This window comes from Narcine bancroftii, chromosome 4, assembly GCF_036971445.1.
Source record: "Narcine bancroftii isolate sNarBan1 chromosome 4, sNarBan1.hap1, whole genome shotgun sequence".
NCBI lineage: Eukaryota > Metazoa > Chordata > Chondrichthyes > Torpediniformes > Narcinidae > Narcine > Narcine bancroftii.
The window spans coordinates 206,207,536-206,224,115 of NC_091472.1; the positions used below are offsets into that span (position 1 = coordinate 206,207,536).

The 16,580-nt window shown below is 43.9% G+C and overlaps 1 protein-coding gene across 2 annotated transcripts in view; it reads left to right on the top strand.

The window, feature by feature from the left end:
- Positions 1-11,409, top strand: part of LOC138761507 (breakpoint cluster region protein) — a 294,540-nt gene extending 283,131 nt beyond the window's left edge. The window contains exons 22-23 of one of the 2 annotated variants that reach the window (XR_011356352.1): positions 1,615-1,792; positions 2,917-3,000. Coding sequence is in view for 1 of the 2 variants with exons in the window: in XM_069933745.1 (XP_069789846.1) it covers positions 2,917-3,079; positions 7,396-7,485 (253 nt within the window). In the remaining variant the exon portion in view is untranslated. Of the gene's footprint in view, positions 1-1,614; positions 1,793-2,916; positions 3,080-7,395 lie in introns of those variants that run through there. The other variant, XM_069933745.1, reaches the window with a different exon arrangement.
- The last annotated feature ends 5,171 nt before the right edge of the window (positions 11,410-16,580 follow it).

Consider the following 16,580-nt stretch of genomic DNA (forward strand, 5'->3'; position numbering starts at 1 on the left):
AATCTTAAGATTGGTAAGAACTTCTCCACAATCTCCATCAGTACCGGAACACCACAGGGCTGTGTTCTTAGCCCCCCTGCTCTACTCACTTTACACTTACGACTGTGTGGCTCAGTTCAACAACAACACTATCTACAGATTTGCCGACGATACCATGGTAGTGGGTTGTATAAAGGAAGGGGATGAATCGGCATACAGGAGGGAGATTGGAAGCTTGGCTGAATAGTGCCCCAACAACAACCTCGCACTCAATGCCACCAAAACTAAGGAGTTGATTGTTGACTTCAGGAAAGGAAAGCCAGAGGGATCCAATCCAGTGATCTTTGGGGGATCGGAGGTGGGAAGGGTGAGCAGATATAGATTCTTGGGAGTCACTATCTTGGAGGATCTTTCCTGGGCCCAACGCACCAATGACATCGTGAAGAAAGCACGTCAGTGCCTCTAGTTCCTCAGGAGTTTGCGGAGGTTCGGTATGACACCAGAAACCTTGGCAAATTTCTACAGCTGTTTGGTGGAAAGTGTGCGACCAGCTGGACCAATACCCCTGAGCATAAAGCCGTCCAAAAGGAAGTGGACACAGTTCAGGACATTATAGTCAAATCTTCCCCACCGTAGAGAACATCTACAGGGAACACTGCCGTCGGAGAGCAGCAGCAATCATCAACGATCCACTCCATCCACCACACGCTCTGTTCTCGCTGCTGCCATCAGGAAAGAGGTATCGGTGTCACAAGACTCACCCCACCAGGTTTAGGAACACTGCTCCCCCTCCACCATCAGACTCCTCAACAACAAACTCAATCAGGGACTCATTTAAGGACACTGACTTGTGCATTTTATTGATTTTCTTTGCTCTCCTTGTTTTGCACAGTCAGTTTGTTTACATTCATTATCTTTTACATTTTTGTTTGTTTACATGTTCACACTGTACAATTTATTTTTTGCACTACCAATAAGTGGTAATTCTGCCGCATCCGCAGGAAAAATTAATCTCAAGGATTGATGTGATGTAATTTATGTACTCTGACAAGAAATTTGAAATCATAATCTTGTCCACCTCTATGAGATGACCCCTCATCCTCCTACACTCCAAGGAATAAAGCCTTAGCCTGCTCAACCTCTCCCTATCAGGCCCCCAAGTCCTTGCCAATATCCCCTGCACCATCCCTAGCTTTAAAACATCCTTCCGATATCACAGCGACCAAAACAGCTGGATAAAAATCAGGCATCGGTGAATTTCTAAGATGCAATCTACTTCGATATAATTAAATGTATATTTCTATTTCCGCACGGTTCCTGGCCTTGCCTTTCCTCTAATTACATTGATTAACAGAGAAAGCTCTGCCCCGGGTCCGTGTTTGCTCGTGCTTTGACCGCATAGTTGAAAGCTTTTCCGTTGATCGATTCAGATTTATTAAATCATGATTTCCACACTGAAAATGCACAGATATATTTCTGTTTGGTTGGGAGACTTTGCAAGAACGTGGTTATGTTTATGAAGCATGTTAAATTGGTACACTGCTACGATGTGAGAGGCTCTCGGGAAATGGTGAGGTGGATGTAGTTTGCTTTGAAAGGCGATTAATTTACCCCTGTCTTCATGTTAAAACATAGGCTGAGACAGCGGTGAAGTTCAGGGAATGAAGAAAGGTTGTCCCCCTCCTCCGGTCTCTCCCCCACCTCCCTCCCCCTATCATACCCTTGGGACACAAACTCAGCCCATTTGCTTTGAAATGTTCCCAAAGAACCTGCTTTTTCCAGGCATTGTGGTGTGGACACAGAGACTCGTGAGGTAAATAAAATCCTGAGTGGCCCTTTATGACTCTGATGCCAACACCTTAAATCAGAGCGCCCGTCTGGGTCATGTCGTGCTGTGCTCGCCGTGGGGGGCGGGGCTCCTAAACTCATCCTTATTATGATGTTATCCAGTACACTGGAGATCATGGGCAAGATTCAACCCTGTCTCCCACCCCCCCACCTCCGACTCTGGCCCACAGTCACCGACCGGCTTCACCTGTGCAGTAAATAAATGATAAACCAAGACCATCTCCTCTTTATCGAGTAAGCTAGGGGCTCAGACCCCCTTCCCCTGCACACCCCTAGACTATTCAGCCTAATGGTTAATCTGCCACTGGCTGTAGTAAAATTGGTGTCACTCTAAAGTGGATATCTTTGGAAATGATAAACAATGAGTACTTTCACAGAACATGGAACAGTGAAGCCCAGAAAGGTCACAAGGTTATTCCAGCATCAATCTAGCCCTTCTCCACCTCACACCCAAAACTCTCCATTTTTCTCCCAACCATGTGCCTGTTTTAGAGTCTTTTAAATGTCCCTATTATACCAGCCTCCAAAAACATCTCTGATATCTCCCCTAAACTTTGCTCCACTCACCTTAAACAGACGTCCTCAGGAGATTGCCAATGCAAAGAAGTCACAGTGACATCACTGTTATGTTGATGAAATCACTTCAGAAGCCTCAGAAGGTGCTTCAAATTTCAAATCCAAATCTTAATTCAGGGGTGCCCAAACTTGCTTAATGTAAGAGCCACGTACGATAAACTTCAGATGTCTGAGAGCCACAACAATCAAGTGATCTTGAGCCACACCTGACTAACACTGCTATCGTAAGCACCGGCTCATACACTTCCTGTCTCAGCCAACATATTTCCACGGGCCGCACATTATATGTCAGAGCCACATGTGGCCTGCAAGCCACAGTTTAGCCACCTCTGTCTTAATTCCTGTTGCTCTTATGAATAACCTGTCCCAACTTGTAGTTGCCAGGGAACTAGAAATACATTTTAAAATGAGCTCATGGACATGATTCAGCAGAGAAATGAAAAGAAACACTGTTCTTTCTTGGCAGTTCACAAATGAATTAATCTCTGATGTTCACTTTTTTTTCTGCAACAGGGTGGCCGAGAAAGAGCAGATCAACAAGATGTCATTGCACAACTTGGCAACAGTGTTTGGACCCACTCTGTTGAGACCCTCGGATAAAGACAGCAAAATACCCACTAATCCAACACAGGCAATCACGATGGCAGACAGCTGGTCATTGGAGGTCATGTCACAGGTAATGGCATTTTCTACTGTTCAAAATTGTACTCAAAATAACACTCCCCATGGTAGGCTCATCCAGAAAGTCATTGAATCCAACAGGCCAGCTCACCTTGAATCCCATGTCCATTAACTCCAGACGAAACGAGACCTTGTCAAAGGTCTTGCTAAAATCCATCCACTGCCCTGGCCTCGTTAACCCTCTTTGTGATTAGTGAGACATGGCCTGCCATGCATTAATCCATGCTCAGAAACCCTCCCAGAAGGATTTGATAACCTTTAATAAGCTTTCAAAATCGCGTCAGGTTTCCCTCGATAAGATTAAAAGAGCATGGGAGCAGGACCTACAGTTTTCTATCTCAGACAAAATTTGGGATTTGCTTCTTATGTGCTCAAAATTCTCTTATTCAGTTCAAGAACTTGTGCATTTAAAGACAAATGATCCCATATATTTCCTGATCTAAATCCCTGATGTGACAGAGGTAATGATGGGGAAGCAGCCTTGATACACATTGTGGTCTTATCGAGTTCTTGAACCTTATTGGAGGGAGATTTTTCGTGTTTTGTCAATATTGCCTCTTAATCTTGAACCTAATCCTTTAATGGCTTTGTTTGGCGTGTTAGATGATATTAACGAATGATTTTCTTCACCTGACCATCAAGTTGTATTATTTACAACTTCTATGGCACGAAGAGCAATCCTACTTAGATGGGAAGATCCTGTGTTCCACCCACTCGTACTCAGTGGTTATGTTATGTCGTGCCCTAATTTAATTTAGAAGAGATCAGGTTTTCCACGTTGTATACTAACACTAATTTTCATAAAATTTGGAGTCCTATTATGGTCTATTTTCGTGCTCATTAAATCTGTTTGTCTTGATCATTGAATGTATTTATTTATGTACATGGTTTTTCCTTCAGTTAGTAATGTTTTATAGATTCAGCAAAACATCCTAGGTTTTTTCGGTAGGCGGGGTTAGAGTTCTTTATTTTTTCTCTTTTTTGTCGTTTTGACAACTTTAGGGAAGGGGTATATCGCTATTGTTTTATTTTTGAAAATGTTATTTATATTCTTCATATTTGGTAACCTTGTGTTCTTCTAAAAAACTCAATGAAAAGATTGAAAGCGGGATTAGTGAGCCAGAGCCTGCCAAGCACTCATCCATGCTGACAATTCCAATCAGTCCATGACAATCCAAATGTCCCCACAATCTCCTGAAGCAATTTTCCAACTACTGACTTGTCCTTGTAGGCAAGTTCCCTGGCTTGTCCTTGTTGCCTGTAGCATTTTATGGGATTCTTCTTAATCCTGCCACCTCCATCTCGAGACCTTTTTTTCTTTCCCGATTTTTCTCATACTCCTGCTGTTTCTGTACACATCAGAGGATTGTTTGAGACTTCTTAAATCTGATACAAGCCTTCTTTTCTTGACCTCAGTATAATTTGTCAACCAGCTTTCCCTAAACAAGAAAGACTGCAGCAAAACTGAAGGAACTCAGTAGGTCAGACAGCATCAATAGAATTAATCAATTATTCCCTCTTTATCTGCTGCCTTCCCAGTCCTGATGAAGGTTTTGGTCCAAAACGTTGATTGCCTGTCGCTTTCCATGGGTGCTGTCTGACCCGCTGAGTTCCTCCAGCTGTTTATGTGTTGTTCCCCTAAACTTTACAGTCACCCTCCTCCCTGACAGCAACATTCAGTGCCTGAACTCTTGCCAACTCACCTTCAAAAGCTCCAAAATCAGCCTTGTCCCATTTAATTTATGGACCAGTCCCATCTTTCTCCGCTACTATTTGAAAACGAGTGGATTTGTGATCACTGGACCCAAAGTACTTCCCCACTGTCACTTCAGACATTTGCCTGATCTCATTCCCAAAGAGGAGGTCAAATGTTGCACCCTCTTTAGTCAGGCCTTCAATATATTGATTGAGGAGCCTTGCCTGGACCAACTGAGCAAATTCCTTCCAGTCCAAGCCCTTCATACTATGCATGACCCAGTCAATGTTCAACAAGTTATCTGTGACCTCCTCTACATATCTGCTTTCCCAATACCCATGAAGTAGTTGGGGGCCTCAAAGTGATTATTCCTTCATATTTCCAAGTTCTGCTTGTACAGAAGATCCCCTACAAATATCTATCCACTGATGGAATGTCTTCCCTTATTCAAAATGCAACCCCCCCCCCCCCCCACCCCACCTTACACGTCCCTCTAATACACCTGTAGCATCTGTATCCTGGAACAGTGAGCTAACAGTCTTGCCCCCTCAGCCACGTTTCTGTTTTGGTTACAATATCCCAATCTCCTGAGCCAATCCTCGCTCTGAGTTTGTCTGCTTATGTGTTATGCCTCTTGTGTTGAAATAAATCCAGTTCAATCCATAGGTCTTTCCTCTTATTTTGCCACACTCCTGCCTGCCCTGTCCATTACACTCACTCTCTTTACTTCCTCATCTCTGCTCTGAGCCCCAGTCCCCTGCCAATGGAACCATAGAATTCTCCAGCATGTCCATCTCGTCTGTGCCGAACTATTATTCTGCTTAGTCCCATTGACCTTGACCCAGACCATAGCCCCCACCTCCCGTACCTATTCAAATTACTCAAATTATGAAATCGAATCACTTCCCCACCAGGCAGCTCTCACACTCTCACCACTCTGCATGAAGACATTCTCCTCTTCCCCCCCCACCCCCCAACATGTTTCCCCTAAACATTTCACCTTTCATCCTTAACCCAAGTGCTCTGGTTCTTGCCTCTGAAAGAAGCCTATCTAAGCCTGATTAATTTTTTATTACACCTCTATCAAATCTCCCCTCATTCTCCAATGCTCCAGGGAATCAAGTCCTGACATATTCATTCTTTCCCTATAACTCAGCTCAAGTCCTGGCAACATTCTTATAAATTTTCTCTTCAATCTTATTGATATATTTCCAGTATGTAGGTGACCAAAACTGCACACAGCCCCCAAAATTGGGCCTCACTAATGACGTACAAGTTCACCATAACATTCCAACTTCTGTACTCAGTACTTTGCTTTATGGAGGCCAATATGCCAAAAGCTCTCTATCCAACCCTGTCCAGCTGTGACTCCATTTTCAAGGAATTATATATCTATATTCCCAGTTGCCTGTCTTCAACCCCACTCCTCAGTGCCCCACCCTTTACCATGTTTGTCCTACCTTGGTTAGTCCCCCCAAAGAGCAACACCTCACACATGTCCACATAAAGCTTTGAAAGCCTTCCTCACTGACCACCACACCCCAATCCAAGTGTCCTCTCCAATTTTGCTGATCCCGTTTACCACATTGTCGTCCAGAATGAGGAATTTAAACATAGGGAGAAGCACTGGCGAACCTCCCTGCCAGATACGGGTTTCTCCTCCAGTTCAGATGTAATCTCTCCATATTGTACAGTTGACTCCTTTCCTAGGAGACATCCCAAAGATCCGAGAACACGAATCCCTGCACCATTCCTCAGTTATCCATCTTATCTTTCTATTCCCGTCCTCACCATCGTGTGGCTCTGGGGGTATTCTAGTGATGATAACTGTCAGGGCCCTACTTTCTAGCCTCCCTCCTAGCTTCCTAAATTCATCCCTGTTCATACCCACATTACTAATGCCAATGTGCACAATGGTTCCCCTTCAGAACTCTCCAAGATTACCTTGACCCTGGCACCAAGGAGGCAGCACAGTTTCCTGGGCTCTCTCGGTCACAGAACCTCCTGGCTGCCTCTCTAACTATGAAAACTCCTGTCACTATGCTCTGCTTGACTGACTTTTCCCTGCTGAGCCTCAGACCTGGTGACTGCTGCTCTCCCCGATAGGTCATTCCACCCCATAGTATCTGAAGGGATATACTTGTTACTGAGTGGAAAGTCTACACTGCACTGCCTGCCTTATCCCTCTCTTTTCATTGCACTTACCCAACTACCTCATTAATTTCTCCAATACTAATTCACATCAACCTTTACTTCATAATATGTTTCATCTTTTGTTTACCTTGCTCACTTCCATTTCTGGAATTGGCTATTGATGAATTATGGTTCTGCATCCCCGTTGGGCTTTGTGTACAGCTGTAGGACCATCCCATCCCCTGGGTCTGCCCACTCATCCATTCACTGCATGGGAGAGAATTCATATTTGAAACTGTTTGGATTGGGACCCACTCACTGTCCTCACCTTCTCCAAGCTGATGTTCAGTCATTGGCAGTAATAAGACTCGAAAGATTGGACTTATCGGGATCTCAGTGCCGCTTGACAACGTGTCACCTTGCCCAACCGTTATGGCAAACTCTGAGGGATTGTGTACAAATGTCTTGCTGTTCTCTTTCAGGTACAAGTTCTGCTCTACTTTCTGCAGTTAGAAACCATTCCTACCCCAGACAGCAAACGCCAGAGCATCCTCTTTTCAACGGAAGTGTAACAGGTGGTCAGTCAAGTACAAAATGAGCGGAAAGCCATCAACACCACAGAATAGTACTCACCTCGTTGTGAACTTGGACCATTACCCCCTGTGCTGTTGATCTAGTCTTTGCTCTGTGCTCTACTCCAAGTCTGAATGTGGAAAGCACTAGAGTATATTTTATATATGAAACTATATTGAGCTAAAATATTCATTACACAGTTAAAAGCATCTCTTGTGCATTAAGAAACTATAATAATGTACACAAGTGAGAAGGAGGTGGGTAAATCTAAGGTTTATTCACCTTTATGATGAGGGAGAAAATCACTGTGCCCTGTCGAATTTGAGATCTGATCTGAAAGTAATGTATGGATGGGAATCCACCATATTCAAAGCCGTAAGTGTCCATTTTCATGGATGTTCTTCGGGAAAAGTGTGGTGCCTGAGTTGTACCAGTACATTAACTGACTTAAGATTTAAGTTGTAAAGCCGTGATCATTTACTTTATGAATACTCTTGAAAGCCACAAGTGCAGCTCGTGCATTTGATGTTTTCTTTACATTCGGATTTAACTAATACCAGAGTAATAAAATACAATGCCAACAGCTCCCCTTCCCCTTGTGCGCAAATGATCAGTCAAATGCAATTTTCCAGGGACTCATCTCCCAACAGCACTAGTTTCTTGCTCGATTAAACATTCCAGTCCTGCCTCAGTAATGGTGACAGGGGAACTGCCAGATTGTCATCCTTGTAATGTTCACCAATGAAAAACAAAGCTGCCTTCCATCCTAACCTGGTTCCAAGCTTACAGCAGCTGGGCTGATACTTAAGTGCCCTCCCTTTGCAAGCCACTGAGTTTTAATGTTAGTGAGATGTTATCGTATTACAGTATTTCAAGAAGATGGCTCCATTAGACATAGGCTGTAAATGCTGGTTTTCCCAATAAAAATCAAAGTGTAACATGCAGGCATGTTGAAGATGTTTATGTACTCAGATTCCCACCATTAATTTCTGTTGTGTTTATAGAAGTTTCTGTTGAATGAAACTTGTTTAACGATGGAACTGTAGACGTGGTATCTCCCGACCGAGTAACCAGTCAGCAGAGATTAGAATCACAAAAAATTACTCTTAACCCTTTCAGTTACTGATGATCAATATGAAGTACCTGATCCTGGAGACATTAAGAAAATTGAAAATATGTCATCTTCCTTCATAAACATCTGCTGGTGCCCCTCTGACAGTCACACTTCCTTCACATCTGCCGGTGCCCCTCTGACAGCCACACTTCCTTCACATCTGCCGGTGCCCCTCTGACAGCCACACTTCCTTCACATCCCAACCTCTTTTCCACGTTCTGAGAACAAACATTTCTCCAAGTTAGAGCGCCAACATTAACTCAACCTCCAGGTGGCGACTGACAGAGAAGACAGAAACTGTCAGTCTTGATGATGTACAGAGGTTACCAGTACCCATTTCTGAACAAAATGCCTGCTTACTGGGGTTCAATTCCATGGGCACAATTAGCCATCAGGAATCAGTTCCATGGTGCCACTTATCATACAGGACTCTGATTTAGTTGCAGATTCTAATTCTGACTGGAGTATAGCACCACACACAAAATAAAGGATTTATTGGGTTTGTGTCTAAGCACACATTCTTTCATCAGAGCTCAATCTCTTTCTCCATCCACAGATGTTACTGACCATTTGAGTATTTCCACATTTTCATGTGTCAGTCAAGTTTTTCCTGTGTGGTTTAGCGTCCTTCTCATACATGTAATCTTTGATGTGGTGTTAACCAGTTGGTCATTGCACGCAGTTTAAGAATCCATGATGATCACATTCCTTTTTGGGACCAGATGTAGTAAGAAAAAAGTCATTCCTGCCAGAGTCTGTCTGTAAGTCATAACGATTTCATTTAATTTAAATCTACTATGTATATGGATCAAACAACGGTTGATCTACACCAGCAGAAAATAGTTTGCACGTCTTTGTCGAGCATCTTCTTTCACCAGTAGCCATTTCATACCCCTTTACAGCTAAGTATGGGCCCAGGGCGCATGAAAGCTGTGTAGCCTCTCCAGCCCTCAGACAGTAAGATTGTGGTAGATCTGATCTTGGCATCATTACTGCATTATATTGACTTCCCTAGCGGTCAGCCCAAAAATCAGGGCATCTTGGCCTCTAGTGAGTGATTACCTTCCCAGCTCTCCATAGAGCAGTAAATGAACCACCAGATAACCCCTTACTCTGAAACTGTGCCCCCTGATTTTAAATCACCCACCAAAGGAAACGTCCCCTTATCACCACATTTTCTTCTGCGTTCCAATGCCCAAATCCATATGCTTTCTACAAACACAACTTGGGGAGTAACCTCATAAAAGTTTCTGCCAGCTCCCTCCTCTGGAAGGACATCCCACCCCACATTTTTTGAAAATAAAGCAGAACTGTGGGTAGCTTGGACTGACGGCATGAAACTGATTACATTTCCCCTCATTGCTGCTGTGCTGTAACAAGGCTAGGGCTAGTGGGATTGCGGTGGTGGTGGGGGGTTGTGTCACAGGCCGGTTCGACATCAAGAATCACAACAACAGAACCAATTCTGCTCAAATTTGCTCAAGTGTCAGGAAAATAATTGTGTAAAATAAGCAAATGTTGCTTGAGAAAGAAATCCAGAAGATGAGGGGTTAAAAGTAGGATTTTAGACAGAAGGCAACAGGTTGTGATGCTTTATGTGTAGCCCTTCCATCAGATTCGATCTCTGTCCCCTCTTTGTGAACGATCTGGTTACTATTTCCCTTCTCAAATATATGGTCTATTTTCCATTCAACAGCTGCAACGTGCTTCTCTTAAAATGCGCATTCTCATCTTCAAGTGGGTGTCCATAGCCCTCGCTGTCCAAATGTATCTTGCTCCAAGAAAGCCAAGTCATGCCATTTCCAATCAGGGAATTTTTAACAATGAAAATATGGTTCAATGGTTCAGCCATCCTTCGTTTGAAGTGCCTCATCCGCATGAGTGCAGAAATTAATGCTACAATATATTTTAGACAGACAAGAGCACCCTTTGTTCTGTCTGTAGTGTTGTAAGAATATGTAGGAACTAATGCTGGTGAGGTTAGGAAAATGGAGGAAAAGTTTTTTTGAAAGTTGTTTGCATTCCACAGCTAAAATCTTGTCACTTTTCTGTGCCAACACAAATGTATTTGAGGAGACTGCAGACTCGTTAATTTCTAAATGTTGATTGTTTTGTTAAAAATTGACCAGACATTCCTGTTTCATTATGTTTCAACTTGCCAGATCTCTTGTTTAGTAGAATCAATAATGGGAATTTAATCAGGCATCGAATAAAAGAATTGCCAATAATTTAAAAGTTACAGATGGGAAAATCAAGGGTCGATTAAAATATTGTATAATAATATTGTTATAAGGATGTGGTTACCCCTTTCACCAAGTGACTGTAAACCCTTGTTACCCACTCTTGATGTATTGTAATTTTTCAGACACCTGCTCAGTCCAGGAATGTGGGTTAGAGTTATTTATTAAAATAATCAGGATTAAATTATATAATTAGTACTTATTCACGTCTTGTGTAGAAGCCTATGGTTCCATGCAATTTTTGATTGTCAGTTGAATTGACAGAGATTTGTGGGTGCGTTCCATTCGAGTTGATGCACCCTCCAATAGCACTGCTTGACTATGACTGTTGTTTTATGTACTTGGTTTTCTTATTAACTTGAAGGATTATTCTGTGGAAGATGCTCTGTCCCACAGCCAGTGGAAAAAAGGAGACAGAAGCTATTTTGATTTCTGTTTCGACATCTGCTTCAGTTGCTGTCACTTTCCTGAATGGTTAGCTGTGAGAGGGATGTGTATTTGAGGAAATCCCAAAGGCATTTGTAGCCTGTTTGTACACAGCAATGTTAAATAAAATACCTGTATCTACACTTTTCCAGTAATTCTCATTGAATCGGGATCCATTGAGCTGCTTGTTTGGAAAATCATTTCAAAGTTATTACACACAGGCCAACAAAGTACAAATACAGATACTGGAGGAACTCTGTGGTCTCCTCGCATCCATAGGAAGTCAAAGTATACAGTAAAAACCTCAGAATCCAGCACCTGTGGCAGATTTGCAAATTTTCCGGTTGCTTGAGACTCACTCTTGTGGTGCGAACAGGTGGCCTAGAGACATGGCACCTAGCCTAATCAAATCTGACCACCAGGTGGGTTCATGGTCTCTCTCTCTCTCTCTCTCTCTCTCTCTCTCTCTCTCTCCCTCTCTCCCCGGGATCACTGTAAGCACAGCTCGCAGCCAACGAGATCTTTATGTGAGTGGAATAAAGCTGTGTTGCCCCAAACAGTATTATGCCTGTGTTTTCCTTAGGTGCAGCCTGCCACAACCACCATTATGAATAAACAGTTTGACAAAAGGCAGTGCAAAATGTAATTTGGAAATAAAAATCAGTTTTGTAGACCTCCACGGTCACACAGAGAGTCCAGTCCAACCCAAGCTCCAGATCAGAACCTCCAATACGATTAGTGCCCTCGGGCCCCCCCCCCCCCCCCCCACACCCTGGTTCCAATACCTGGTACCCCTTCAGGTAGTTTTGTGCCAGTCTCCCGCAGCCTGCCTAGGTTCCTCTCAAGTCCAACTACCTTTGTGGGTTCCACAACTCAAATTGCCAATGGCCTGCCATGTATGTGGATCCTTCAGTTGTGGAACCCCTCACTCGTGCTGATATGGTCACCGTCCTGTGGGTTATCTCCTCTGCTTCTCCTTATGTTGCCCTGCACCAGTCCTGTGCTTCCCAGAGTCTGTAACCCTCCCAACCCCCATTGCTCTGCTGCCATCTTGGGCAAAGATCCTGTGGTGGCAGGATTTTAAATAAAACTACCTTTGGCTCCTTCAGCAGTCTGTTTAAACCCTGTACAAAGCCGATGGCAGTCGGAATGGGCGGATGAACCCTGGGGGTGTACTGTGTCTCCGCTCCCTGAGGGTCCGCACCAGCAGCGGCACCTTTGTAACAGCATCTCTGCCGTTTTCGATCTGTATCTTTATTTTTACTATATAAGCCAGTTGTTTGAATTCCATATAACAGGGATTTTACTGTATTACCAGGCCTGAGCCCTTCCTCTAGGTCAATGAAGTACTTGTATGGTTGTGTCTAAACAAAGATTGTCAGTGTGGTTATGAGAAAGAGGAAATTATTGGTGAATTACTTCAGGATTTATTTATGTGGATCCCCAGAAGACATTTCATGGTACCTCATGAATTACCTGAAATGCAACATAAGAAGTTAAAGGCAAATTATTGAACTGGTTACAGAACAAGCTATGAGGCAGATTAAAGACAGTGAATAAATTGTCCTGGAATATTGGAGGTTGCAATCATTCACCTCACGGAATGTAAGGAACAAGAAGAGGAACATTTAATGAGCACCAGGAAAAAGCAGGTCAAACAGTGTCCCACACACCTTTTTGAAAGGCTCAAGCCCGAAACGTTGGTTATGTATCTTCATCTTCACTCCATAAAGGACACTGTTTGACCTGCTGAGTTTCTCCAGCTGTTGTGTTTTTACTTCACTCACGTTGTCTGCAGACTTTACTGTTTTACTTGAGGTAGAGGTGCTTGTTTGTTGTCGGAACTGTGAGAGCGGGACTTTGAACGAGAAGAGGAGCGTTTTAAAAAGCACAGGGAAAGGTAGGTGCTTATTTAAATGTCCCCATTGGTTAATTGACTACTGCCAATAAAGGGAAGGAGAGCTTAAGTGGAGTGGCCAGAAGTTGGAGTGAGGAGATGAGGCTTTGGTTCAAGAGGCTGAAGCGAGACAAAGCTGAGGCCAGATAAGCAGGTAAAAGGGTACATTTTTCCTTTTGTTGCTGCTGATTTGGGCTTGGTTTCCCATGATGCAGGAATGACGGCAGATAAGGCAGTGGAGGTGGGAAATCGTGGAATCTGATGGCTTTCCTGATAACTACTGTTACAAGCCCAGAGGACCCCAAAACCCGGCAGCAATAGATATTCACCAAGACAAATGGTTACTTCAACAAAAGTTGCTTTTGATTATCTTTAAACATGAAAATACAATCACACTTTAACTTATCACTATTGACTTAACTCACCTAACAAACCCCTTCTAAGCGCACGTGTATGTAATGTGTGTGTAAGTTCAGAAAAGTTCTTGGGTTCACAGTCCAATCTCACTTCTCATTCCTCCAAGTTCACTGGTTGCAGGCAATTCATAAACTGTGCACAGAATTTTACATTTATGAAGTTCACCAGCCTTTGGTGCTTGAAGGGTAAATGGTTACCACTCAGGAAGGTTCTTGTTGGTTTTCAGAGAGAGATTTGTTGTTCTTGGACATACAAAACTGATGGCTTTTTAATCAGCCACTCCAGTGTCTTACTGACGAAACTTGTCCCATTAAGGTTCTCCAGGTGATAACCTCTTTCTTCCAGGTCACCACAGAGTTCCTGTTTGTTTCTGGTTTTGACCAGGCTGAACCAAGCACTCACAACCCATCTTCCAAATGGGTTTTCCACAAGCTTGCCAGCTTGTCCTGTTCCAGTCCCAGCTGCTGACTGTAACATGGTAGAATTGAATTCTCTCTCTCTCTCTCTCAGAGAAAGCCTGTTTTACTCTCTCTGCTTGCAAAACCACATGGCCCTCTTAGAACAGCAAGTTCCCTGTAGACTGTGGCTCCGACAAGCTCTTTCATCTGTTGCCTTTTTGTAAACAACAATCCATTAGTGAAGTCTCTTGGGCACTCTCCAAAGCTTCTGCAAAGGCTCTGAGGCCCCGACATGTCTAGCATGAGCAGAGCTCCAGTATTTTAAATAAGATCTGTTTTAAAGTATTTGTATGTGTCGACACTAACAAACCTGCCCCAATTCATCTCCATATCTATGTTCTGTCACACTACACCTGCGGGAAGTGCCACCAACTCCAGCCCTGAAAGACCATATTAAGGAACTGAAGCTGGAGTTGGATGAACTGAGGATCATCCCGGAGGCTGAGCAAGCCATAGACAAGACTTTTGGGCAGGTAGTTCCACCCATACAACAGGATTCAGCTTTATTGATGGGTGAACAGAGAGATGAGGAGAAAGAAGTCAGTGCAGGGTTACCCCGTGGCTATTCTCAACAACAAATATCTGCCTTTGGATACTGCCATGGGGGATGACCTATCTGGGCCAGACAGCAACCAAACCGATAGCACTGTGTTCGGCTCTGAGCTTCAGGAGAAGGGTGGTCCAATAGAACGATGGTCATAAGGGACTTGATCGTTGGTGGAACAGACAGGATATTCTGCAGCTGTAAAGAAGGCCCCAGGAGAGGTGCTCGGGACCAGGATGTCTTACTGGGGCAGAATATTCCTTTATTTTACCTTTTTATTATTAAGACAAATAAGTAAAGGGGGGGAGGCTGTGGTTTTAACTACAGATCATGGATCATATCACAGAACAACACAATCACATCAGAAGTATAAAATATCTTGTTTAAGGGAATTTTACGTGTTGTAGCGTTCCTGCTGCGCGAGCGTGGAGAAGGACGACAACTATCTGAGGAAGGTGATTCTGAACTCCAGTGATCTTACTGCCCTGCTAAGGCAGTTGATGCAGGAAGATGTGGTTTGGTCCTGGCAGGAGCAACTACAAAGGATATTTCCATGCATTAAAAAGCCATATATCATGCCCACCTGTTCTATCGTACTATGACGCGCGCAGACTAGTGAGGCTAACCTGTGATGCATCACAGTACGGTCGGTGCAGGATGGGAAACCAGTAGCCTATGCACTCAGGTCACTCACCACCACGGAGACCAGGTACGCCCAGAAAGAGGAGTTGTTGGCAGTAATTTCCCTTTGCTCAACATTCAACGACTACATCTATGGTGCACCAGTGACCATAGAGACTGACCACTTACCTCTGGTCACAATTCTGAAAAAGTCAATTCATGTGGCCCCTGCACGTTTACAGAGAATGATGCTCCGGCTTCAGAAATACAACATAATTTTTAATATACCAAATGTGGAAAAGAAATGCATTTAGCCAATGTGCTATCTCGTGCTCCCAGGAAATGCATGATCCAACAAGCTGAGAAAGAGGACATGTTTGATATAATGACAGTAATGCACTTCTCCTCCTGGTTGGATGAACTGAGACAGCACAAGGCTGAAGATACAACTTTGAGGTCCCTGAGCACTTTTATCAAGGGCTGCTGTCCTGACAAGCAGCGCAGCGATCACCTGAAGGGCAACCCTACTTCCCATTCCGGGACGAAATGCTCATCGATGATGGAATCATAATGATTCCTTAGAGCAGTAGTTTTGAGTTCACTGCAAAACATCTATGTCAACATCCTGCACAAAGGCCACCCAGGGGCAGAAGCAACCAAATGCATTTCTTGGCCAGGGATGATCAAGAACATAGACCAGAACGTACAAGCTTGCTTGGTGTGCAACAGCAGTAGACTGTACCAACAGAATGAACCACTGCAGCTTCACGCAGTGCTGGACCTCCCCTGGTCAGTCGTGGCAATGGGCATCTTCAAATGGCACAGTCAACAGTATTTGGTTCTTGTCAATTCATACTCTGGATTGAGAGTTTTTTACCCAATATCACCCTGTTGGCAGTCATTATCAAGTTAAAGGGACACTTTTCAGTGCCTGAGGCTCACCACACTCCACTATCGGAGACTGGCACCCTGTTCACCAGTGAGACATTCAGACACTTTGCTGCTACATGGGATTTCAACCACATCACTAGCAGCCCGGAGTACCCACAGTCCAACGGGTCAGCTGAAAGAACCGTGAGGAGCGCAAAGCAACTCATGGAGAAGTCCCACAGGGAAAATATGGATGTGTTCCTAAACCTGCTGAACCTAAGGAACATCCCTGGTGACGCCATATTGGGTACTTCGGCACAACGACTTATGTCCAGGCAGATGCAGATGTCCCTGCCGGTGGCAAGGAGACTCTTGGAGCCTTGGCTAAAGAAGCCGCAAGAAATTAAATCCCAACTGCTAAACAGGAAGCTAATGCAGAAAAGATGCTACGATAGAAACAGCCGGCTGCTTGCAGAAGAGCAAGTCATAAGGATGCAGACTCCACAG